Genomic DNA, 23,772 nt, shown 5'->3' with positions numbered 1-23,772 from the left:
ACATTTTAGATTTAATGAAAACATCTCTTTTATATGCATATCATTCACATTCTGAATCTTTCAAGCATATTAAACATAGGATTTAGAAAATCTTTATTGGACTGTAGACTTTAGTTTCCTTAACTATTGAATGTATAAATACATTTTAATCTCTTAGCTTGTGAGCTTGATCTTCTTTGTTACATCACTGAGCTAAGATGAGGTAGGAAATAAAAAAGATAGTTTGACAAAAGACACAGTATTTTCACATAGTAGAAGAAATTGCATGTACTGAAAATCTCCTACATAAACTACATTCCTGAAAGTGCTAATTCAAATCCTTCATGTTGAAAAAAGTACAGATTTTTTCTGTTGTGGTGGTGTAAATAACTATGATAGCCTTTCCTCTGTGCTGATATTTTTTTCAGATGGAAAAAACCCACACGTTTCCATTCTCAATCAGATTGATTTTATTGATCTGCACATACAAAGTAATACAATTAAGTCTCTGGAATTAAATTTTCAGACCATTGACCCTACAAGTGTAACATTTTATTGAGTCAAATTGCTAAATTAAATCTCGTCAACTAAAGCACATTAAAATGAATTAAGAAAGATAGAGGGTATGCAAGTCATTTATTTCCTAAACAGGCTGATGGTGGTACACAGCTGTCACAACACAGGAACAGCAAAGTCCACTAAGACAGTCTATTCATATGCATGGTCTGTGGGCAACAGAACTTCCCCTAACTTGTATTCATTTCAGTAGCTACCTTCAGATGATTTCAAACCTGTTTCCTTTGTTCTGAATATTGCAGTAAAGCCATCTTCACTCTGCCCTGGTATAACTCAGAAGATTAATTCATAAAGAGTATTCTTCCTTTCTAGCTAATGACCAAATCTGTATATAGTATGCACATGCACATCTCTATGCTAGAACAGGGAAAGGCCTATTTTCAACAAGGGTTAAATTTTGGAGCAAACTAAGCAGCCATAGTAAGAGAAGACATGATAGAGGTGTATAAAATTTTGCATCTCCCTATCTCATAACACTAGACCTTGTAGATAACCAAAGTAGCTGAATGTTGAACTATTAAGAACAGAAACAGCATAAAGTTAAACTATGGAATTAGCTTTCACAAGAAGTGGTGGTAACCAACTTGGATGGCTTTAAAAGAGGATTAGAAAACTTCATGAGGATAAGGCTACTAGCCATAATGTTTATGTTCTTCCTCCACTATCAGAGACAAGTTGCCTCTAAATTCCCATTGCTGAAAATCACAAGTGGGGAGAGTGCCGTTGCAGTCGGCAGCTGCTTTCAGGCCTTCCATGTGCATCTGGCTTGTTGGCTAGTTAGGCATGGAACTTGCAGGTATTAGAAAATATGTAGGCACATATATTGGGAATGTAAAGGGGAATTCTAGCTTCTAAGGCTGCAATTCTAGCCATGTCTACTTAGAAATAAGTTCCATGAATTAAGTGGGTCAGTGGGGTTAGGATGGCAGCCTGTTGCATTCTGTTTTGTTTGCTTGCCTTTATGATTTGAAGCTTGCTTTTTTTAATGAGAGCTAAAATAATCATCATTTTGTGTTAGTAAGCCCTGTTCTGCAGCCCATGCCACAATTACAGCCAGGTCTTTTTCTAGACCTTCTGATGATTAAAGCGTGTACCTCTATTGATTTTTGCTGCTGCGTTCTGTTAACTTGTAGTTAAAGTAAAAGGAGCATAGCGAGGAATTGAAGGTTTCTTCTGCTTTGTACTCTCTTTTTCAGAACCTAATAGGAGCATTATACAGATCACTGAATTGTTGTGCTTCTTTACTCATGTGTAAGAATGAATATACTGTAGCCTAATTCATGGGAAATAACGATAGAACTCATAGATGCAAAACTGTCTTCCCGTTACAGCTGATTGTTTAGATCCAGCCTGTTCAAATCATGGTGTGTGCATCCATGGAGAGTGCCATTGTAATCCAGGATGGGGTGGTAACAACTGTGAAATTCTGAAGACTATGTGTCCAGACCAGTGCTCTGGCCATGGCACGTATCTTCAAGAAAGTGGCACATGCACTTGTGACCCTAATTGGACTGGTCCTGACTGCTCCAATGGTAAGGACTTTTTTTAAAAAAAGAAATCTGTTTGCTTTAACTGTTCATATTGGGCAATATTCTAGAACGATATTACATTTCGGTCCCAGTGTAGCTAAAGGCTATAAGCAATGCAAGCAAAAAACATGTAGGAATACTTAATTGAAATTGGCCATAGATTGATAGCAGATTGCCACCACCAAGACTTGATTCATTTCATTTCATTCATATATTTCCACACCGCTTTTTACCCACATGAGTCTCAAAGCAGCTGACAAACAATATGTAGCAATAACATTACAATTGGAACATAAATCACATAGAATAATTAACAAATCAACAGTAAAATAATTTCATTTATTAATACGGGAGTGAGCCAAGTTCACGTCATGTATGCCTGACCACATGTGCAAAAGTGCCTCACATTCTGCATAGACTTGAAGGTTTTCTATTAAACAAACCTCTGCAAATTTCTTCTTCACTTGAAAGATGGTAGTGCAGTCTTTTTGCTGAGGTACCAGCCTGCAGCACTATAATAACAAAATTAATATTGTACCTTGTGATGTCGCAGTAAGTCAGTGGTAGCACCTTATGATGCTTCATGTTTATTTTCTGGCTTAGCCAGTTTATATATATATCCAAGTGCCATTTATGCTCCCACCAGATGGTGGCTGCTGAGTTTACCAAACAATAATGCTGCCAGGGTCCTACAATGGCACTATTCTTTGGTAGGCCCTACAGCCTGGCTGCAGGAGTGTTGGTGGCATGGCTGCCAGAGAGTGACAGAAGCTGAAGGTAGCAGTGCAGTGGCAAACAGGCCAAGGGTCAACACCCCTGAGAATAACTAGGCTGACATTAGTCACCACAACATTCCTTTCTTTTCTTTTAAATCATCTTTTTATAACCAGGTGCGGTGAAGCTATAGCCTCACTGACCATCATCGTTTCCCCCAAAAACTCGGGGCCCCTGCAGGTTCGGAGGCATTGGAAGGGGGTTGAACATGGTGGGTATGGTTGGAGCATCACTGTGCCACTCACTGGCTGCCCAACCTCCACATGTTAAGTAATAATAATGGAAGGAAACATGACCTTTTCCATTCTTATCACTGCCTGGTAAGGGAGGGGGTGGAGGTGGGAGGAAGAGAAAAGAATGAACGGGTAGGATTGCAGTAGGATGGTGTGGAAAGAGCAGCAGAGTGGCAAGTCAGGGTGATGCAGTGTCCGTGGAATGGTGGCGCTCATGGAGGAGCAGCCAGGGCAATATTCCAGGGCTGCTGCTGGTGGTGAGTGGGTGGCTAGAGAGCTGATTGTGCTCCAGAACCATTGAAACATAGATTAATTACTTTGCTCCTTATTCTCCAAATGTTTCAAATAACCTGTAGATAATCAGTATAAAAGGGACGCGGGTGGCGCTGTGGGTTAAACCACAGAGCCTAGGACTTGCCGATCAGAAGGTTGGCAGTTTGAATCCCCGCAACGGGGTGAGCTCCCATTCCTTGGTCCCTGCTCCTGCCAACCTAGCAGTTCAAAAGCACGTAAAAGTTCAAGTAGATAAAAAGGTGGGAAGGTAAACAGCGTTTCCGTGCGCAGCTCTGGTTCGCCAGTAGTAGCTTAGTCATGCTGGCCACATTACCCGGAAGCTGTACACTGGCTCCCTTGGCCAATAAAGCGAGATGAGCACCGCAACCCCAGAGTCACCCATGACTGGGCTTAACGGTTAGGGGTCCCTTTACCTTTAATCAGTATATACATGTTCCTAATTAAAAAAATGTTTTGTTAAGATTCTAAAAGGAAAAGGAAAAGTTGTTTTGCTCCACCCAAAGGTTTAGCGGGGGGGGGGGGGAGGCGTTTAAAATCAACTTTGCTTTCCTCTGTCTTCATCAGCAGTTTGTCCATTAATTAGCCCTCCAATTCCTCTTCAGTTAAATTAACTCTAATTAATAAGTTCATTACAAAGACTGACGCACCTTGCTTAAAGCAAGTGTGCTAGAAGCTGATAAACACCTCCACTCTAATGAAGAATTGATTAGATGGAAGACAAAAGGTGGGGCCTCTGAAATAAACCTTTTCCTCCCAGAGCAGGGTTGATGTTTTGAAGTTAATCCATCCAAGATCTCATAATAAATAAATACATCATTTAGTTCAAAGTAGATATAAAAAGATTATATGAGAAACTCTCTTGGCTCCCACACCTTCTAGCGCATAAAATGTGTCACAAGTCTTGATAGTATGTTTAATGTTCTGCAGCTCTTTGAGATACAGCAATGACTTCTCAGGGGAAGGATCCTTTTCAGCTTCTTTATTATTACATTCCTATTTCAATATCTATCACAAATAATTTCTGATCTTTGTTTCCAGAATTGCTTTTTCTGCTGTTTCTTTCTTTCAGGAGACAGAAGTCATATAATATGCTTATGAAACATCTTAGGGTTGTGCCAGCTTTGTTCTAAGAGTCTTAAACTATATCCCTTAAGCTATGTTTTTCCTCCTCATATTAGCGCCACAGAAAACTATTCCCTCAAAAAAAGAAGGAGAGATAAATGCAAACTGTAATAGACTGGAGTATTATTTCACACCTTGAATTCAGCTTGAGAATAAAGTGTTTTATGTAGCTTAGAAAACACTTTAGTATTTTAGCAATCACAGTGCATTTTCACAAGATGACAAATAAGGAACTGAATACTGTAGATGAAAAGTGACCAGCCTACCTCCCACATGCGGCCTTTCCCCTAATTTCATGCGGCCCTTGGCCTAATGTCATGCAGGTAACAAGGATGGAGATAATGGGAGGAATGAGGATGGCAGAGTGGGAGAACATGGCAAACAGAATGAAAGAAAAAACAGGTGGCTTCATCCACCTTTGGCCCAACCCTACCCACCACTTGCATGTGGTCCCCAACAGATTACCCCTGAGGATATGCGGCCCTCCACAGAAAAAAGGTTGCCCACCCCTGCTGTAAATAATGGGTTAAATGGTCAGTTGATACTGTTTGGGGTTTTTTGCCTACCACATAGCAATTGTCACAACCAATCTGGCAGTTAGGGCATTGGGTTGGATCCTTAGTCTAAGCAGGAAGGAGATTGGGCGTCCCAGCCCCCATTCCAGTGGATCAGGGTACCCTGTTAGAGGGGTCCTAGGGGCAGTGCTTGTGTCCAGATGCCCAGATGTAGGTCATAGGGTAACCTAGAGGTGATCCTGCCAATCAGTCATCCAGCAGTCGAGTTGGATGGTTCTGGATTTACTCCCAATGCCTATGCCAAAACTACCCAATCAGAACACAGGATATTTTGGGCTCAAGATAGACACCCACATACAAAATGCATTTATCTTGTGTTGATGTTCCACACAAAAACTATACTTACTTGTGGACTTGGGAGTGTAGTTACATTAAGTTGCCACAATAGGGCAGAGAGTAGGAAAGAGCTTTATCTCAGTGCCGTTTATTTCAACAATCATGAGGATTTCAGGAATGGAAACACTTAATTTCAAGGTTACATGAAATAATACATTAGATTGACAATTTCAGGAACAAAAGTGCTGGAGATCATAGAACGGAAATAGACAAAAGGAATAGCTGTTTTTACTCCCTTGATGGAAGACTTCAGGCTTAACACTGGTAGAATCAAAACATTAACATGATATTGTTGTATCTTTATTTTTCTGTGGGTTAAAGCAAGATTTTCTGCTGTAGCTACTATTAGTTTTCAGTGCATATGATCTCAATGCTCAGTAAGAATATTACATAAATCCTCGTATGTGTAAGAACAGGTGAGTCTTAAGATATATGTGATTAGGAAATCTGATTTTAAAATACTCAAAGCTAACTGAAGAAAAGCTGTGGTAGATAGACATCACTAAATCTCCTGGGCAACTAATAGAGCATTAGCTAAGATGTAGATTCCCCATTCTCTTGAGAGCTTCCTGAAAATGCTTTTATAGTAACTTTTTAAATTACATTTTCAAAGGGTTTGCCTTCCTCTGTGATCAGGTTGGATCAGGAATTTGGCTAATTATTGTGTTCTTTCTCCATCCCCACCCCATCGTCCTTTCTCCTGCTGTTTTTTTGTAATGCAGAAATCTGTTCTGTTGACTGTGGCACACATGGTGTCTGCATGGGTGGAACTTGTCGTTGTGAAGAAGGCTGGACTGGCCCATCCTGCAGTCAGAGAGCATGTCACCCTCGGTGTGCTGAACATGGAACATGTAAAGATGGGAAGTGTGAATGCAGCCAAGGCTGGAATGGCGAGCACTGCACCATTGGTAGGCTAACTGTGCTTTAATATTATTCTTCAATACTGAACTTAAAAAGCCAGAGGTCCTGACCTTGTCTGAATCAGAAATTTAGCACTTTGAAGCCTGTTTCTTCAAATGGAATATTTTCACTTGTCAGTTTGTGTAAAGAAATTGTTACTTTAAAAAAAGAAGAAGAAATGATTATATGATGGATCATCAATCCTTTATCTCACCCCAGATGGAAGGGGCAAGAATCTCTATTCAATTTTTTCTTGGTTTTCTCTACACATAAGTTCACTGACTCCAATGATAACTATTTTAGTATTCTTCCTAATCAATGGATAAATCAGTTCATTTCTACCAGCTTTTCTGTTTTAAGCTTGTAGTCATGCATCTCATTTCACCTTTATTAACAAAGGAAACTAAAGAATTGTACATGAACATAAAAGCTGGTTTGTTTGCCAGGAAATCTAGCACCCTGAAATAATTTTTGTTGAGTTTTGTTAGCAGGCATAATGAATTATTTAACATTTCCACAAAGCTTCTGTTTCGACAAATTGAGCAACTTGCTGACTTTCAGCACTTCCATTCATAGGTTTGTTTGGTTTTTTTGCAAGCAAGAGCAGAGGCCCTATGTTTTTGCAGTACAAGACTCATTTTTCCTTTACATCCTGCATATTATATGGATATAAAAGAAAGATGCCTTTTTTCTTTCTTAAAATTTTCTTTCTTAGAATTCTGTTATGTTTCTTTTCAGAAACCAGTCTTTGACAAAATAACCTTTGATATCTAACTAAGTTGGATCCATGATAAGTCATTAAAGATCACAAAGAGGACAAATGAAGGAAGACTTTTCATAGTGATCCTTCACATTTGTCTCCATATTTCCTGCTCCTTTTAAAAGTCTATGGTAAAATGAATGTGGGAGACAAAGCCCTATCACTAAGCTTTAGCTTGTCAGCTTGTAATTATTCAGCAAATCACTCTTCTGTTGGCCTCACCGACCTACATGGATTACAATTATATATGGATGAACTGTTCTTGCACATTTTTTTCCAATGATTAGACACAACAGGGTTTCTTTCATCAGCATTGGGAAGGCAGGGGGTTCGACTAGATTTCAAAACTATGCGTTGCCCGTGTATTTATTGCATTACTGCTTTTGCAATAATACATTCATTGTTTTGGATATTTGTTAAGCTTTTAAACATTCAAGTGGTTTGGGTAGGGCTTCCATTTTCCTGCAATGACTGACTAATTCCACAACAGTTCTAATCCCATATATATCCAGTTTCCCCTTATACCTAGTCATGGTTCCCAATAACTTTCAGTCTCACCAATCTCTTTAAACCCTAATTGATGGGGACAGAATTGCAGCCTGCAGCTATGAGAATAGTTATGCCAAAATGGATTAATGGATTACTTTTATTATAAGTATACTTTGAAATTCCATTTACCAATTTTAAACTTATAGAACACCAAATTTATTCATTTAATATTGGTGCTAGAGTGTATTTATTGATGACAATGACACATAAAAGCTGTCTTGTGTAATATATGCATGCATGTATGTATGTTACAAGAGTAAACTATAATTTCTTACACATGCAGGTCCTGCTATCCACTCGCTATGCAAAAATTAACTTATCTGAATATAAAGAATTATGTCCAAACCTTGCTGTACACTCTGCAGGTTCAGATATCTGAACAGCGGGAGTCTGCCTACTTTCTTGTTTGTTTGTGCTTTGATGTTTGGCTGCAGACACTTTTAGACAGAAACTGTGCAGAGAGGGAGGGAACAAGATCAGACAAATTGGCGAGCAGGAGAGATCAGACAGATCAGTTTTTGTTCTTTGTGAGAGACATGCTGATTGGCTGCAGCCATTTTAGGAAGAAACCATGGAGACAGATCTGACAAATCCCCAATTACAAATGTTCCCCTAGGAATCAATGGAAATTGTGGACTCGTTATGCAAACGCTCGCCTAATGAACAATTTCCATGGAGCATATACTATGTTTGGTAAACAGAAGCTGTGTGTATAAATAAATTCAATGATAGAAAGCTTGAAAAGAGAAAATGGGTAGAACCAATGGGTTGGATCTCAAGATTCCATTCTTCCAACAAAAACAGTTTTCCCCCAAAAGAATTGGTATTTTGGATCCAACCTTCTGTCAGTACAGATAAAATAATGTTAGAGAAAAATAAAACCTGCATAATGTCAACAAAACAAAGTGTATTGCACCCAGCCCTTGTGGTACTCCCAGTAAGTCTGTGATCACTATCCAATGGCAGTAGAAAAAGGAGTCTGCAATAATTGTCAAGAGGAATAACTTACACCACCTATATTTCTGAGAATCTTTGTAACCCTATTACAGAGTTCAAATGGAAAAAGGGGAAATAGCACAATGCAGCATAATAATTGCACCATGTGCAATACTTACTAATCGTACAATCATGATGCTTAATAAAACAAGATACAAGGTGCAAGATTGAAATTCTGTCCAGATTCCAAATGTTTTAGTCTTGTATGTAGTGTTTAACAGCTAATTCCCCAGCTGTTAGTGTTTCATTTTCAAATTTTCACTGATTGGCTTCCTAAATCTCACATCAGCCTTGGTGTTTAACAGAGGTGCACTGACCAGCTTGACTACTTTTTTTTTCCTGAACAAAGCATGTCTTTGTGATCATTAATGATCTTGCTTTCCAATGTAGTGAAGAAATAAAAACAAATTGCAGGTATTTCGTAGCTTAAAGGAATTAGGATTTCCCCTAGGCCAGATTTCCATTTGAATTGCCTGCATCTACATGAAAATCAATGTAACTCAATAAACAGCTTGGTGTTTAAAACACTATTAGCAGAGAACACCTCAAAGGACTACCTTTCCTTAAACTGGAGAGATGGGATTTTTGGGGGGCTTCTAAATATGTGCCCTGCTGAATACAAATAGAAAGAGTAATTGAAAATTAGGTGGGAAAGAAATGAAACATTTTCAAAAACTAATAGAAGTTCTCAGTGGAAACGTGCATCAGATGCTTCCTTAAACCTACGTTTATTGATGGCTTGCACATTGTAGAGCTTTACTTCTCACTAATATGATCAGCATGCACTTCCTCGCTCTCCAAAGTTGAGAACTTGTCCATTGTTCAGAGTTACATGCCAGGAGAACTGCAAGCTTTTCATATTTTACCAAGTTAATAGCTGTGTTAACAAATAGCTGTGTGAACCCCTTATGAGCATACATTCGGTAAAAGTGAGCAGAACCTCTCCTTGTTTTCAAGTCCAAAGCTCATCTACACGCATCAATTCAGACTGGCCTGGAGATCATCTGTCTTATTAGCCTTCTTCCTACTGAGTGCAGACGTGGGAGGCATTGGAAACCAGTGCTCTGTAACTGTTGAGATGCTAACCTAGTTTTAATATAGCTTTTAACTGGATCTAACTTGTTTGAGCATCAGTTCAGAAGCAACAAATAATAATGAGTGGAGTCTGCAGTGGTTGGTGCTCATTGGGACAGGTAGGGCAGAAGGTGGGAAGCCCAGGCAGTAGGTGGTGCCAGAGACAATGATGGGTTTGTCCTTATTATTGGTTTGTCCTTCTCATCCTCCTTGCTGAGTTCTACAGGTGTAACACTGAGACTAAGGATGACACGCATTACACACCCAGCCCAGCAAGCAGCAAACTTTGAAATGGGCCCAAGGCTGGGCAGCAGTTGTCTCCCAGTGGCTTGATCTTTTGACCTTTTATCTTTGTCAACCTAGAACTAGGATAGCAAAGAAGAATGGGTAAGAGCTGGCTGTACTTGGGATATGACAGTGGACTGACCACTCTGCTCCTTACTGGTCCCACTTAAGATTGCCTTCATGGAAAGATAACTCTCTATAACGCTGGTCCATGTGGAACTGAGAATCAGACGCTAAAATAGACATAGTGAATTTATAGCTTTCAAGATGTTGATGCAGCCACAATTTTTTAATATCCTTGGCTATCTGGAGCTGGAGTTCCAATAGCATCTGGAAAGCTACAAGTTCTCCATCATTGCGCCAAAACCTGCTTGACAAAACTTACTGATAAGGTACATTGTACAATTCAAAGAATGCTGTAATGTTTTGAATGGAGGGACCCATTCTGTATTGCTGTTTCAGTTAATGTATGTAGATTGAGTTATTCTGTTGAACTGAATGCAGATACTGGATTCGGTCACTAGCATTTTGTAGTATTTATATGCTTTTGTATCCCATTTCCAGGGCTAGTGCAAGACTTTCTGCCGCCTGAGGCATACTGGCAGCTGCCACTGCCCCAGCATGTTGACCTGCTTCTGTTGCTTTTGCCACTACATCATCAATAGCAACACAAGTGTGCCAAGGCTGACCAGAGTCATCTCATCTGACAAAGTCTTGTGCTGCTTTGTTGCCATAGCAATAAATACATTTTTAACTTTAGGCTGCATTCACCATGGCAATGCAGGGATCATGCAGGCACTCTCAGAGACTACTTTATCCACAATGACTTACTCTGAGGAACAACTGTTCTTCAAAGTGAGGCATAGGTTATCTAGAGAGCCCTGTAAGAATTGCTACTGAGAGCTTTGCTGCAGCTTCACACTCCGTAGCAGACAGTGGAGGGAGGGGGCAGCTGGTGGCAGCACTGACCCACAGTCAGTGGCGAAATGGCACTGAGAGTGTGTCTGGGCTGGGGGACACACACACACACACACAGAGAGAGAGAGAGAGAGAGAGAGAGAGAGAGAGAGAGAGAGAGATGCACAGGCCCTCTCCATCTGCCTGAGATAAAGGTCTCACTGTGGCTAATGGGTGGACCAGCTCTGACTATTTCAGAATAAAGTAAATTAAGTTCTCTTCTAAAATAATTATAGGATGCAATTGGACATGTGATGAAGTATCAATGAGATCAGCTTATAACTAAATGCAGAGTTGTGTGCTTAACTTTAGGTCCATGTAAGTTGCATTGATTCACACCCAACTGAGCAAGAGTGTAAAGTTGGAAGGGAGATTGTTAGCGATAGGCTATTGTTTTTGCAATTTAGCTGACACTTATCTTGGGTAAATTAAATAACTGTGATAGGAACACTATAAAAGTGAATGCTTCACCAGCTGCTTTGCCATTAAACGCATTTAGTCGAATGGAATTAGCAAATAATTACGTTGGTAGGAATCTACTATATTCAAGTGTTGTATTAGTGGCTCCAATTAAAAAGCTTCATAATTTTTTCTTTCTATACACATTATTATTGTTAGGTAATTTACATTGCAAATTAGAAAACCTGCATTAAAATTCTGCTGCATTCTGATTTGTCAACAGCCCTTTTGAAATAAATCTGTAACGTTAAATATGGGTGAGTAAGACCATCTGTTTAAAGAACTTGCCTGCAGCTCAAACACTTAGCTCACGAGAGGCATTACAGCTGTTTAATTGTTATGGTGTGGAAACAGTGATCGTTCTGTCCAAAATTAATATTTATATACATATTCATGTGGTTCAAAGTAAGTGGTATAAATGCGAGTGTATACCATTAAGCATTCAGAGAAGATATGGAGTTAGGCTTTGGTGATATTTTAACCTGGCTGGGAGACATGTATATTTTAACCTAGTCTCAAATGGATGGGGGCAATAAGCATATCATTAGTGGAATGCATCTCAGCGTATGAGGAAAAACAACTTAAGGAGACATGAATAGTTAACTGGGACTTCCCTGAGTTCTCTGTTTCCTACAAGAAGGCTAAGCTGTTTAGAATGAATTGACCTTTGGATTTGTGGAGCTAGGCAGAAAGCAGTTGGAGACATCTAGTAGCAGACTAGTCTGGATTACTTGAATCCTGTTTTTTGCACCTCCCATCAATTGGGAGGCAAAGTCAGGATTATTTGTACTGAATTGCTGGGCTCGTGGAAGTACAGAGATTGTGTACTTGTCAAGTCTGTGGGGGCAAGAAGGCAAAGCTGGGTGACTAGGGGGCTTTTTGAAGGTTATGGCTCCAGGGAAGACTATTTGAAACTGAAAGCACAGACAGATTTTAGAATAGGGAGCTACTGCTGGTTCAGGCCTAATGCAACAGAACCTGTAGCTTCTCAAGCAGCCTATTGTTTGTTACTAGATATATCTTGCTAGATGAAGCTGCTGGAAGTTTGTTCTCCTGCACGTTAACATCAAAAAATGGTGTGAGTAATGGCGAGATTTTAAAAGCTTGTTTTAAATGGCACTATAAATAAGACAGGAATTCTGTGCCATGGAGCCATGTACATATATGATTGTACATGGTTTTAACAAGGCACATAAATAGCACTTAGCTGCCTTCATACTGATAGCTAATTAGCAGTTAAGTAGTCCAAAGTCTACTCTAATCCTATTTGAAATGTTACAATAAAAACATAAATGCTCTTACCAGATTTAAATGGGGAACATAGAACTTTACACAAGTAGTTTTTTTAAAAAAAGCCTGCACGAAGGAAGTTTGTAAGTTTTAAAATTGCAGACGTGCTGCGAAGACATTGAAGTTAGTAGCAGCTATTGCACAGGAAATTGATAGATATACGAGAGGACAAAATGTTCAAAGAATACAGCTGGTCTGGCACTCTACAAGCTATGCAAGAAAAAGTGCAATCTATTACAATTGTAGGTTCAAATTCAGAATTATTCTTACTTCTGCAGAATTAGAAAGTGAAGAGTAAGCATTCTCTGTGGGAAGAAATAAAGGCCTCTGTCAGCACAGAACTTTGAACACTTCAGAAAATGACAGTATTTTGATAATAAAAGAGAAGACTTGGGAAAACAGAAATACCATCTGTCAATTCTGAAAATATTAGGTATTGCATGTGAAACTGAAGATATTATGTGACTGAATTTACAGTAATGTGACACTAATTACAATTAATGTAGACAAATAGTTTCAATTCAGGCCTGCGTGGAGGTTATGAAAGATCACATAACTAAGCGTAGCTACTGCTACATACTTGCACAGTTTTCTACCACAGAGTTACTCTGCAGTCATGTTAGGATATGCTGATATCAGCTTCCTAGTTTTCTGAATGTTTTAACAGGTTGCTACGTTTCTTTTGAGAAAAGCTTGTCTTATTTTCTTTCTTTTCCTTCCTTTATGATAATTGGTTTCATGACTCTTTGGGCATTAAGCAGAACTATCACAAGGAGACTGCCTCCATCCTTTCTGGTCAAGTCCCAAATGGCATTAATTGTAAGGCTACCACAAGATTAAAGGAAATATAGTAATTAATTTTCAATAATGGTTTATTTAATGCTTCATCACAAAACTAATGCTCAAGCCCTAAACAGCTTTGCTGGCCTATTTGCCTTCAATCACAAAGCAAAATCCTTACCACCACACACAGCAGCACATGTCACCCTAAGCATTTACAGTCATACCTTGGATCCTGAACGCCTTGGCTCCCGAACAATTCAGCTCCCAAACGATCAAAACCTGGAAGTGAGTCAAAACAAAAAAAAAATCCTTCCAGTAGCACCTTAAAGACCAACTAAGTTAGTTCTTGGTATGAGCTTTCGTGTGCATGCACACTTCTTCAGATACCTTGTTCCTTCAGGTATCTGAAGAAGCGTGCATGCACACGAAAGCTCATACCAAGAACTAACTTAGTTGGTCTTTAAGGTGCTACTGGAAGGAATTTTTTTTGTTTTGACTATGGCAGACCAACACGGCTACCTATCTGTAACTGGAAGTGAGTGTTCCGGTTTTTGAACAATTTTCGGAAGCCGAATGTCTGGTGTGACTTCCGATTGGCTGCAGGACGCTCCTGCAGCCAATCAGAATCCGTGCTTTGGTTTCTGAACATTTTGGAAGTCTAACAGACTTCCAGAATGGATTCCATTCGACTTCCAAGGTATGACCGTATTTACTAGTTAGCACTAAAATCCATCTCTAAGAGTAATCTCTGTGTCTGGTATTCTTTTTATCTCCTAGGACTGCAATCCTTTGACCTGGGGTCGTAGAATACATCATGTAGATAACTCCATGATTGGAGAGCCAACATAGCTCCCTCTCCACATCTGTAGCAACATCTGTGGCCCTAGCAATGTTGGAGCTCTGATATTGGTGGAGCAAAATATGTTAGAGAGGTTTGGGGTGGGGGAGTGTTTCAGAGGACCAGGATAAGGCTTTGGGTCCCCTTTGGAACCAAAGGAGGAAATTCAGTTTCAAATATTAGAGAGGTGGGACCTTAAGTGATTTTGAGGTAGCTGAAATATACTCAGGAGTCTCCTGTTACTTGTTCCTTCTCTACCCAATCTTGTATCATGCAGTAGATTTCTGGTACTAAATTACATCTGGTGATAACTACTGCCAAAACATCACCAAGAATATTCATAGCACAGTGAGCATAACAACCTTTGTAAGTTTTCAAGGCTAAAAATTATGAAATTTCTCCAGTGCATCAGTCATTGTGCCCAAATCTGAGTATGAATTCACCAGCTTGTGTTTCATGGAATTAGCCATTGGAATTTGTGTCGCAGCTTTGCCTGCAAGTTTTATTTAAATTTCATTTTAAGTGGTAGGGAGGTATTTTTAATACCTGGTCAATTATTTTACCCCTAGCATGACATCTTAGCTTACAGTCATGTTGAAAAGCTGTGCGCAAAACAGGATAGTTAGTATTTTTCTTTTTTATTCTAGCCCTAGACAAGAAAGATCATGGTAAGTGAAAATATCTTGTAAAGGGCACGAATAAACTAATATGAATATGAATTTGTTATACTGCATTGAAAATTATGTCACTGCTATAATCCTTTATGACAGGGTAATCAGTAATAAAACAGTGCAGTGAGTACCAATTAAGGAACATCAAATCACTGAGCATGCTGTTCATGCTGATTTAAACAGGAGATGATTGGAATAAATGGATTTAATATATACTTTTTTGCAGGCTGTAGCTATTCTGTCATATCTACAGGAGCTAGCATATGAATAATCTAAGGGGGATACCTACTTATATCTCTAATGGAAGACTAATGAAAAGCATTAAATTTTAGAAAGCCTGCATTAAGACCTGTTGTTAAAAAAAACCATAATAGTAAATGGGAATTTTCCTGCTAGCTTTAATAGTTTATTGCTGGAAAAATTACAATGGAGATGAATAATTTTTCTTCTTGTTGCTATGCTTGTTTTCACTCTGCAGTTTGTTGATGTTCCTTACATTAGTTGATTACAGAAGCTATTAGAAATCTTTTAAGTAATCTTATGTGAATCCTAATGTATTCCCACTATGCCCTCCCACAATTATTGTCAAATTTCTTAATAGTACTAAGCCAACAAATTATATAATTCAAAATTTGTCTTATTTCCACCATTGTCATCTGAGAGATTTTCTTAAGAAGCTGTGAGATTCAGGGGTTTTTTGGGGGGGTGAGAGATGCTCATATTTTTCGAAGATCTGAGCTTTTGCTAGCAAAGCAACTATATTTTTATAGTAAAATTTCATCTAGGAGGAAATGATACAGAGTGGAGAAGTAACAGGCACTACATAATCCTTTCTCTGCCTGCTTCTCAGCTCAATATCAAACTACCTTGAGCTATTTCCACACCAGAGTTACAGAAATGTGTTTAACTGCTCTGTCTCTTTTCCATTGCACATCACCCTCCCACAAGCATCATTTTTCTCAGGAAATAAATGGGATTCAAGTTTGTTACGCACCAAGTCTAGTTTTGCTTTTCTGTTCTCTGAGTATTTATTTTGGTATGGAGCTGTTATTTATGTACAGTATTAGCTATATTTATACAGTACTTCCACCAAATTTATGTTAATTATTGTAAGGGTGGTATTCAACTAAGTTTTACTCAGAATAGACCCACTGATATTAATGAACACGACTAAATTAGGTCTATTAATTTCAGAGGGTCTGCTCTGAGCAAACAGTAAGTTTTGGAATATTGGTTGCAATGCCTTTGGCCATGGTTTTCATTTCCTCTCCCCCATTTCTAATACTGGAGCTCCTGACAGACCCTAGGCATGGCAAACGAGGAGAGAGAAGCCAATTGGCAGATGATGATTGCATTGTATTATCTTCCTTTCTAGTCTTTATTCCCCATCTCCCATCGCACTCCTTCCAACCCTTTTGTACGATTGTCTTCAAACACAACTTAATGACTTTTCTTACACATCTTTTCCTTCCACCTCCTCTATCTAACCTAACCTTTTCTCCAGTCCAGATACTCCTCTCTGTTACCTACTCACCAGTTAGCTCTATAAATGCTGTAAGATTCCCCCGTTAAATCCCACCCTAGTCTTCCATTTCACATATTCCCTTCAGCAAGCTACCTCTATACTAGAATGTTTCCCAATGGGGGACTTAACATTGCCAACAGGTTGCTCAGATATCTCACACACGCAGGTTGTTGGCAACAGGTTCTTTTAACTTACTAGATTTTATGTGGAAAGGATAAATCTAAATGAAATGATACACCAATGATATCATGTGGACACTGAAAAATTTGTGTGCATGAACACTCATTCCCTAATGAACACCATCCTGGAAGTACCCATGCTGTTTTTCTCCTCCCTTCCACCTTCCCACATCTTTCCTTAAATTCACCTCCCAAATGCATGGTTTCCTTTTTCACTTTCTATCTGTGTCTTGCTCACAGACGTCCCTATGTTCCACACTGGGTCCTGTACGATTCCATTTTATTCTTCCTTCCTATTCAGTGCATACACTGAGCCACTAATGGTATGGACACATGGAGCCATCAGTACAGATGTACATGACACATAACTTTTATCTTTCTGTATAGTCTGGTTCAAATCTTTCATTCTGCATGTAGCTATTGTAAATTGCACAGGGGTAGCCATGTTTATCTGCTGCAGCAAAAAATCTGGGAACATTTCTGGTTTTATTGCCGTGTACCAATTGGAAGCAATGGTCAGGTGTGCTTCCTGCCGGCGTCATCTAGGTACTAGTACAAAGCTTTCCAGACTTTTCATGCTGGTGACAAACTTTTTAGACACACATCATTTCACAACACAGTAATTCAGTTTTGCTAGTAAACCAGAGGGTAAACTAACCACTTTCCAGCCCAAGGAGGAGCGTGGGCAGCATTTATGCCACATGCCTACACACTGCAGCAGACACACTAAGGTGTCACGACACACAATTTGGAAAGCTCTGATCTAGTAAGATGCCAACTTGTCTCCTAAAAGAAGTGAGTCACCAACCACATTTCACCTGTGCTGCAATGTCTGCCTTCTGTGCTCAGTTCACAGAAATCTATGTTTGTGCCTATCACACCTGAATATCCCATCGTAATCTCTCTTTAAGAGATTTGCTCATCAAGTTAAGATTCCAGGGATGCACCAAGCAGTAGCATTCTCCATGGTGCATCGAGAAATAGGCAGTCAGAAAGAGTACAGACTGGAATGGCACCAATTCACTCCACCATCTCATCCTGCATAATGTCACTAATGACTCTTACAAAAAGGGAAAACCAGGTTCAGCTTCACTGATATTATCTTAGAGTGAATTCACACGTGCTGATTAAAGCTACATTTGGTAAGTGTTTCAATGAAACTACCTTCCTAGATCAGTCGATACATGCTAGGCTAGGCTGTTGCCACTGCAAGTTGGGAGTAAATAAGCTACTCACATATTGTCTGCTATTTTGTTGGTTTGTTTGTTTTGTTTGATTGACAATTGATATACTCCATCAGTGATTCCAGGTGCTTTATAGCATATTTAAGCAAAACAGTGCAATACAATACATAATTTATGGGTCACACTTATATTGAACTTAGCATACAGTAAGTGACTAGAAAATAAGGCACATGGTGTGTAAGTAAGTTACAGTGTTAAACATTAAGCAATTATTATTTAACCACTGCCCTGTCTTTAAAAAACAGCAGCCAACCTTTACTTGAAATGACAGCTACCTGTGGGGAAAAACAAATAGACTTTCTCTTATTTTATATGTTACATGCTATGTTGTATATATGTATCTGTAACCTTGTTTCACTCTCAAATTTGAAAGCATCTGTTAGTTTCTTCTGCATTGCTAGGTACCGCTGCTTTCAATGAAATAATATAGTTCTGTGTTTTGCATAATTGGCTAAGTGCGCTGAGACAAATAAGTGGATTGCTGAAGGATGTTGTTTCTTTTTTGAAGTAGTGATAATACAGGACAAAATTAAAATACAGTACTTTTTCTGTACAGAATGTCTGAACTGTACACAACTTGGAAATCAAATATATGGTTCTTCAGTTTGGCCAAGCTGTAAAGCTCATGTGTTATGTAACTGCTTTAACATGAACTGAAAATCAAAAAAATTTATGACTTTGGTTAGGTTTGCTCTACATAAAAGACTAGGCATAACAAAAACAGCTATAAAGTAAACTGTAGAGTTTGAAATGTGTTGGTTTTTTAGTCTGAAAACGCATTTTTAAAATGCTGAGTGTTTAATCAAATGATGACTGTATATTTTGCTGTAGAGATAATCCTTTACATTTTTAAACACTGGGAAACTTTCTATGCGATGTGAGATCTCATTTCAGCAAATCACTGCTCTTTCTGTGTGTAAATTCTGAACAATTCCTTTCCTACATTACTCTTCTGAAACGTCTGTCTGTTCTCTTTTTTCTTTTTAATTCTCAAGCTCACTATTTGGATAAGATAGTTAAAGGTACTGTATATTTGCTCTTTCTTGACATGCTTCCATGTATCTCTGTGTATATTATAGCAACCATTCCACTAGACTTGGCAAGTGCAACGTATTTTATATGTACTCCATGAATTATAAATTTCATTCATGTTACTTTCCATGTTCCTTGGATTTAAGAGATAAAGACTTTTAATGTTTTTGTCACCTGTTAACATTTTTACTAAGCACTTTGTAAGTTTCACTATATCCTGTATAAATGGATTAGCTTTGATGATATCAAAAACTGAAGATAGCTGTGCATCTGCTGTTTGTGGTTTTTTTAAAGCCTTCTAGCTCTTGTTGCTTGAAGGAATCTCCTAGTCGTCCTATACGATAAGAAAAAAATGAAATGTTAGTCACAGGATGAGAAAATGTCATAGCTTCAAGGATACATTGCAATAGAGATATGTGTGTAAAAGAAGCCAGTGGTGCCATTGGCCAGGATCCATGTCACACCATGGGTGGTATCCCATGTAGACCTACTCAGAGTAGACCCATTGAAATTTCTAGGCAGTCGGTCTACTTGGGGTAGAACTTAGTTGGATATGGGTCCATATATGGGTGAAAAACACCGCTGTGCCTTCCTATTGTTCCTCACTGGGTCCTTGTCAGGACCTTGATGGCTTTGTGCCATGTACAATCAGAACATCATGTGCGCTGCTTTGGATGCTGACTATTGCAGTTGACAAGCTGCTTAAATTTATGGAAGCTCCGTAGTTGCTTTTATTTTATTTATTTTTTAAAAATTGTTTATAAGCTTTTAAAAATAAGCTTATATGGTAAAATATTTTATTGCCATTTACTAAGAAAATCTGTGTGAAATCAAATAATTATACTTCGTAGTTTTGGATTGCAATGGAAAAGTTGATTTAGCCAACTCTTCATTGAGCATGTACCACTAAACAGCGACCGTTCTCATATCTTCAGTTGTGGTAAAAGAAATGTGTTTTTGTTTAATTATCACAAGTACTCCCCTTTTTTCCAGATTGCCTTTCTTCTCTTCCTTATTTGTGCTTTTTCATTAGAGTATGGCAATATTCATGGCAGAAGCCAGGCTTTCGTATAATCACTCTTGAGTGCATTCAATTGTTTTCTGAAATTCTTTGCCAGTAGGACAGATAAAGCTGTGTGTCCTCTGTAACCAAAGTGGAAGAAAAACATTTCAGAAGTAAAAAAATTTACCTTCTGCACATATAATTGAAAAGTGCAGATGGCAAATAGTACCTAAAGAATAACTGGCAGCCAAATCTAATCTCAGCCTGGCATGATGACATGATATCCATAACTATAGCTTCATCATACCTTGTCATGAGACACTACTATTATTCCCTTCCATCTGTAAGTACTAATTTTTGCTAGAGGCAATAACGGCCTTAGAATGATTGTTTCATTTGTGCTGCGTAAGTGGAGAAAGAAGTACGTTAATAATTATTTAAGGATTCCTAGCAAAAAAAGATGGTTTCAAGCACATGTGTGAATCAACAGAAACAGGACACTAGGTTAGTTCCCAGAGACACTAAACAGATGCATCTTAATAAGGTAGTGGCACAAGTTATATTACATGCTGTATAGCGTTAGAAATAACTGCTTTGTCCTAAAATACCTGATTTGTAGCCACTGATCATAGTTCTGCTTCTGTACTTGCTTATGTGAATGTCTTACCGCAGTCATAGATAAGGAATACTAGAATTCTACATATATATACATTTATATATCTATATATCTATATCTATATATATCTATATAGATATATACTGTTGTCATTCTCATACAGGTCATGTTGGCTGCATGCCAGTTTTTCCATCAGTAGGAAGTGACAGATACTGTTTTTGATGTACTGTTAGATGAAAAAAAAGTAATAGATTTTGGATATATTAAATAATTTTAATTGTTTCCCAAATTTTCCCTCCTTGGCCATAAAAGCAGACAAGATAGGATATAAAGGTAACAGCACAAAAGCCTTAGGGAGATTGTCACAAAAGAATCACTCTCCGCTATCTGTCTTGAAGCACGTCACTACCGTGTTTTTGTTCAGTCTATCAATGTTTTATTGTGGTCCTTATGGTATTTCATTTTGTCCGTCCTAAGTAATCAAATACGCACAGCTATTACATTTAGTTGGAAATCCTGTCGGTCCTGTCCCATCCGTATGCAGCCTGAATCCTAATGTTTGTTAGAATAGATGCTAAGCTGCTTCACTATTTCCTGGGCTTTGCTTATTCTGTGACAAGGAATGTACTTTTGGCATAAAGTATAGTCACTGAAACTGACCTATACTTTGTGCAATTATTTAATGCACTGTAATTTCACATGAACACATGGCAACTCTTGAGACCAGATAAAATTAACGTTGTTGAAAGCAGAGTGGCACAGCTACTTTGAAATTTCCAAGGATTTATTTAAAATAACAAGGAGCTTAACGAAATCTATACCATCAAGTAACCAGCAACGCATATACATCAAATAATTATTTCCTCTATAAATGCAGAACCCCTGTTGTTTTGCCTAGAGGCTGTGTTGTGTATTATGTTGTGGTCATATTGCCTGCTACTCTGATAAAGAACAGGAAAACATAATTTTGTCTGGCCTGCAGGTATTTAGAGGTTTCTTGGATATATTTCCTGCCTGCACAGGTAAGTGGTGTCTCAAGTGTCAGACCAATCAAAGATGCCACTTAGTTAAGAATTAGAATCCCAGGTAATGTTGCTGCTACTCTCCATGTGCAATTACAGTATTTGTGCTGTTCTGAAGGCCTGTTCCCAGTAAGTGTCCCCTGTTCGTATTTTGATTACATTTTAAATTGTTGTAATAGCTAAATCACATGCAGTGTCATTTTTTTTGTCTGTTTTGACAGAGGGATGCCCTGGCTTGTGTAATAGCAATGGAAGATGTACTCTGGACCAAAATGGCTGGCACTGTGTTTGTCAGCCAGGATGGAGGGGAGCAGGATGTGATGTCGCCATGGAAACTTTATGTACTGATAGCAAGGACAATGAAGGAGGTAGGAGATGCAGAGTGAAATTCCTGCACTGCTAAAAAAAAATTTGTAAAATTATCGGCTTCCCAATCAGGTGAAAAAAATACTGCTGTGAGAATGATACAGAGCTTTTACTACCTGTGATGAGATACATGCAGGAATGTGCTACAACATTTATTGCCTTCATTTAGTATGCTATCAAATCCTTAAGAGATGGTTACAGCAGGCAAAATGTGTACATCGAAATCCATTAGTGAGCATTAAGTTCCAAGTGGTAGTATTTTATCTAAGGGCAAAAATAATACTGTAATTCCGAGAGCTTTATAATAAAGCTGCACACATGCCTAAAGTGAATAGTTGTGACATCCACATTCGGGAAAGTTTTTCAAGAGGTACAGATGTTGAGAAATAATTTAGTAAGAACTTCACATTTTTAAAAGATCCATTGTCAGCAACAAGCTAATCCCACCAAGCTTCTTACTAGCACAACTGTTCCTTATCTGATCTCAGCTTTGACTCATTCCTGTGTTGTTCTTATAGCTCATTATTGAAGGCCTTCCAGAATAATTTTTAGCAACCACAGCAGCATTGCCACACCTTCCCCTGCCTTCCATCAATGCCTACTACTTTATCTCTACTTTCCCCCAGCCCTATTTTCCACTCTAAAAAAAATCATCTTCTATGTACCTCCCATTTCCAGTTCCTCACAGTACCTTTTGCCTCTCTGTCTTCTGTCATTGCAATCATACATAAATACATTTTTGTATGCTACCTTTCCACAGTTCAAACCATGCTCAAGGCAGCTTACATATGGCACCCCGCTCCCACAAACACATTTAAAAGGCCATGGAATGTTAATCAGCCAAAGGTCTGGTTGAAGAGAAATGTTATTGGCTGGCACCTAAAGATATGTAATGATGGCTCCAGGCAAGCCTCCCTGGGTAGAGCATTCCACACATGGAGATCCACTACAGAAAAGGCTTGTTGCCACCCATCGAACCTCTCATGGAGGAGGCACACAAAGAAGGGTGTCAGCTTATTATTGCAGGAGCAGGGGCAGTTCATATGGGTAGAGATGGTACTTGAGGTATTGCGGTCATGAGCCGTTTGAGGCTTTATGGGTCAAAACCAGGACTTTGGATTGAGCCCGGAAACTAATTGGTAGCTAATGCAGTTGGTTTCCAATCCGTCATCAGATGCAGCCCTGTGCATAATGCATTCCACTAATCTAGCCTAGAGGTTACCAGAGCATAAACAACAGAAGCTAGGCTGTATGTCATGGAGTGGTTGGACGGAGAGGAATGGTGGGAGGAACCAGCTGGGGAACCCATAAGGGAAGAAGGTTCAGACCATGGGGATTGGTGGTGGGGAAACAATGAGTGGTCAGAGGAAGAAGCGGAAGTGTTGGAAGCTGAAGAGTTAACGGGGCTTAGTGAGCTGGGAGCATCTGTGGTGGAGAGAAGTCCAGAATCAGAGGCAGAAGCTGAGAAGGCCAAGAGGCAGAGATGGGTCCTACTAGTGAAGACTCACAGGTGTCTCCCTTTCTTGCTGCATCAAGCTGCCCTTCCCCCTTGTCTCTCAGAACCAGAAGAAACATGTAAAGGATGGAAGAGAGGTTGGTTTCATGCAGGCACAATCGCCGTTTGCTTGAAAATAATCCTGGAGGGAACTGAGAAGCTGGGGGTCATTAACAGGGACACATTTCCCCTGTCTCTCTTCCGACAGAGGTCATCATACAGGGCGACCAAAGCCGTTTCTGTGTCAAAACCAGGCCTAAACCCCAACTGAAAATCAGTTTCCTCCAAAAGCATCTGATTTGAGTAGCAG

At 39.0% G+C, this 23,772-nt stretch overlaps 1 protein-coding gene across 50 annotated transcripts in view; it reads left to right on the top strand.

Moving 5' to 3' along the window:
• Positions 1 to 23,772, top strand: part of TENM3 (teneurin transmembrane protein 3) — a 1,240,854-nt gene that overhangs the window by 1,155,229 nt on the left and 61,853 nt on the right. For 22 of the 50 annotated variants that reach the window (XM_083755174.1, XM_083755184.1, XM_083755181.1 and 19 more), the window contains 3 exons: positions 1,887 to 2,087; positions 6,141 to 6,326; positions 21,823 to 21,969. In XM_083755174.1, coding sequence (XP_083611300.1) covers positions 1,887 to 2,087; positions 6,141 to 6,326; positions 21,823 to 21,969 — 534 coding nt within the window. Of the gene's footprint in view, positions 1 to 1,886; positions 2,088 to 6,140; positions 6,327 to 18,923; positions 18,951 to 20,891; positions 20,913 to 21,822; positions 21,970 to 23,772 lie in introns of all 50 variants that reach the window. The other 28 variants (XM_083755180.1, XM_083755191.1, XM_083755179.1 and 25 more) reach the window with 3 other exon arrangements.

Source organism: Podarcis gaigeae, assembly GCF_964106915.1.
Source record: "Podarcis gaigeae genome assembly, chromosome: 9".
Lineage (NCBI taxonomy): Eukaryota > Metazoa > Chordata > Lepidosauria > Squamata > Lacertidae > Podarcis > Podarcis gaigeae.
The sequence above is the reverse complement of the archived record's forward strand: the minus strand, read 5'-3'. Positions and strand labels throughout refer to the sequence as shown.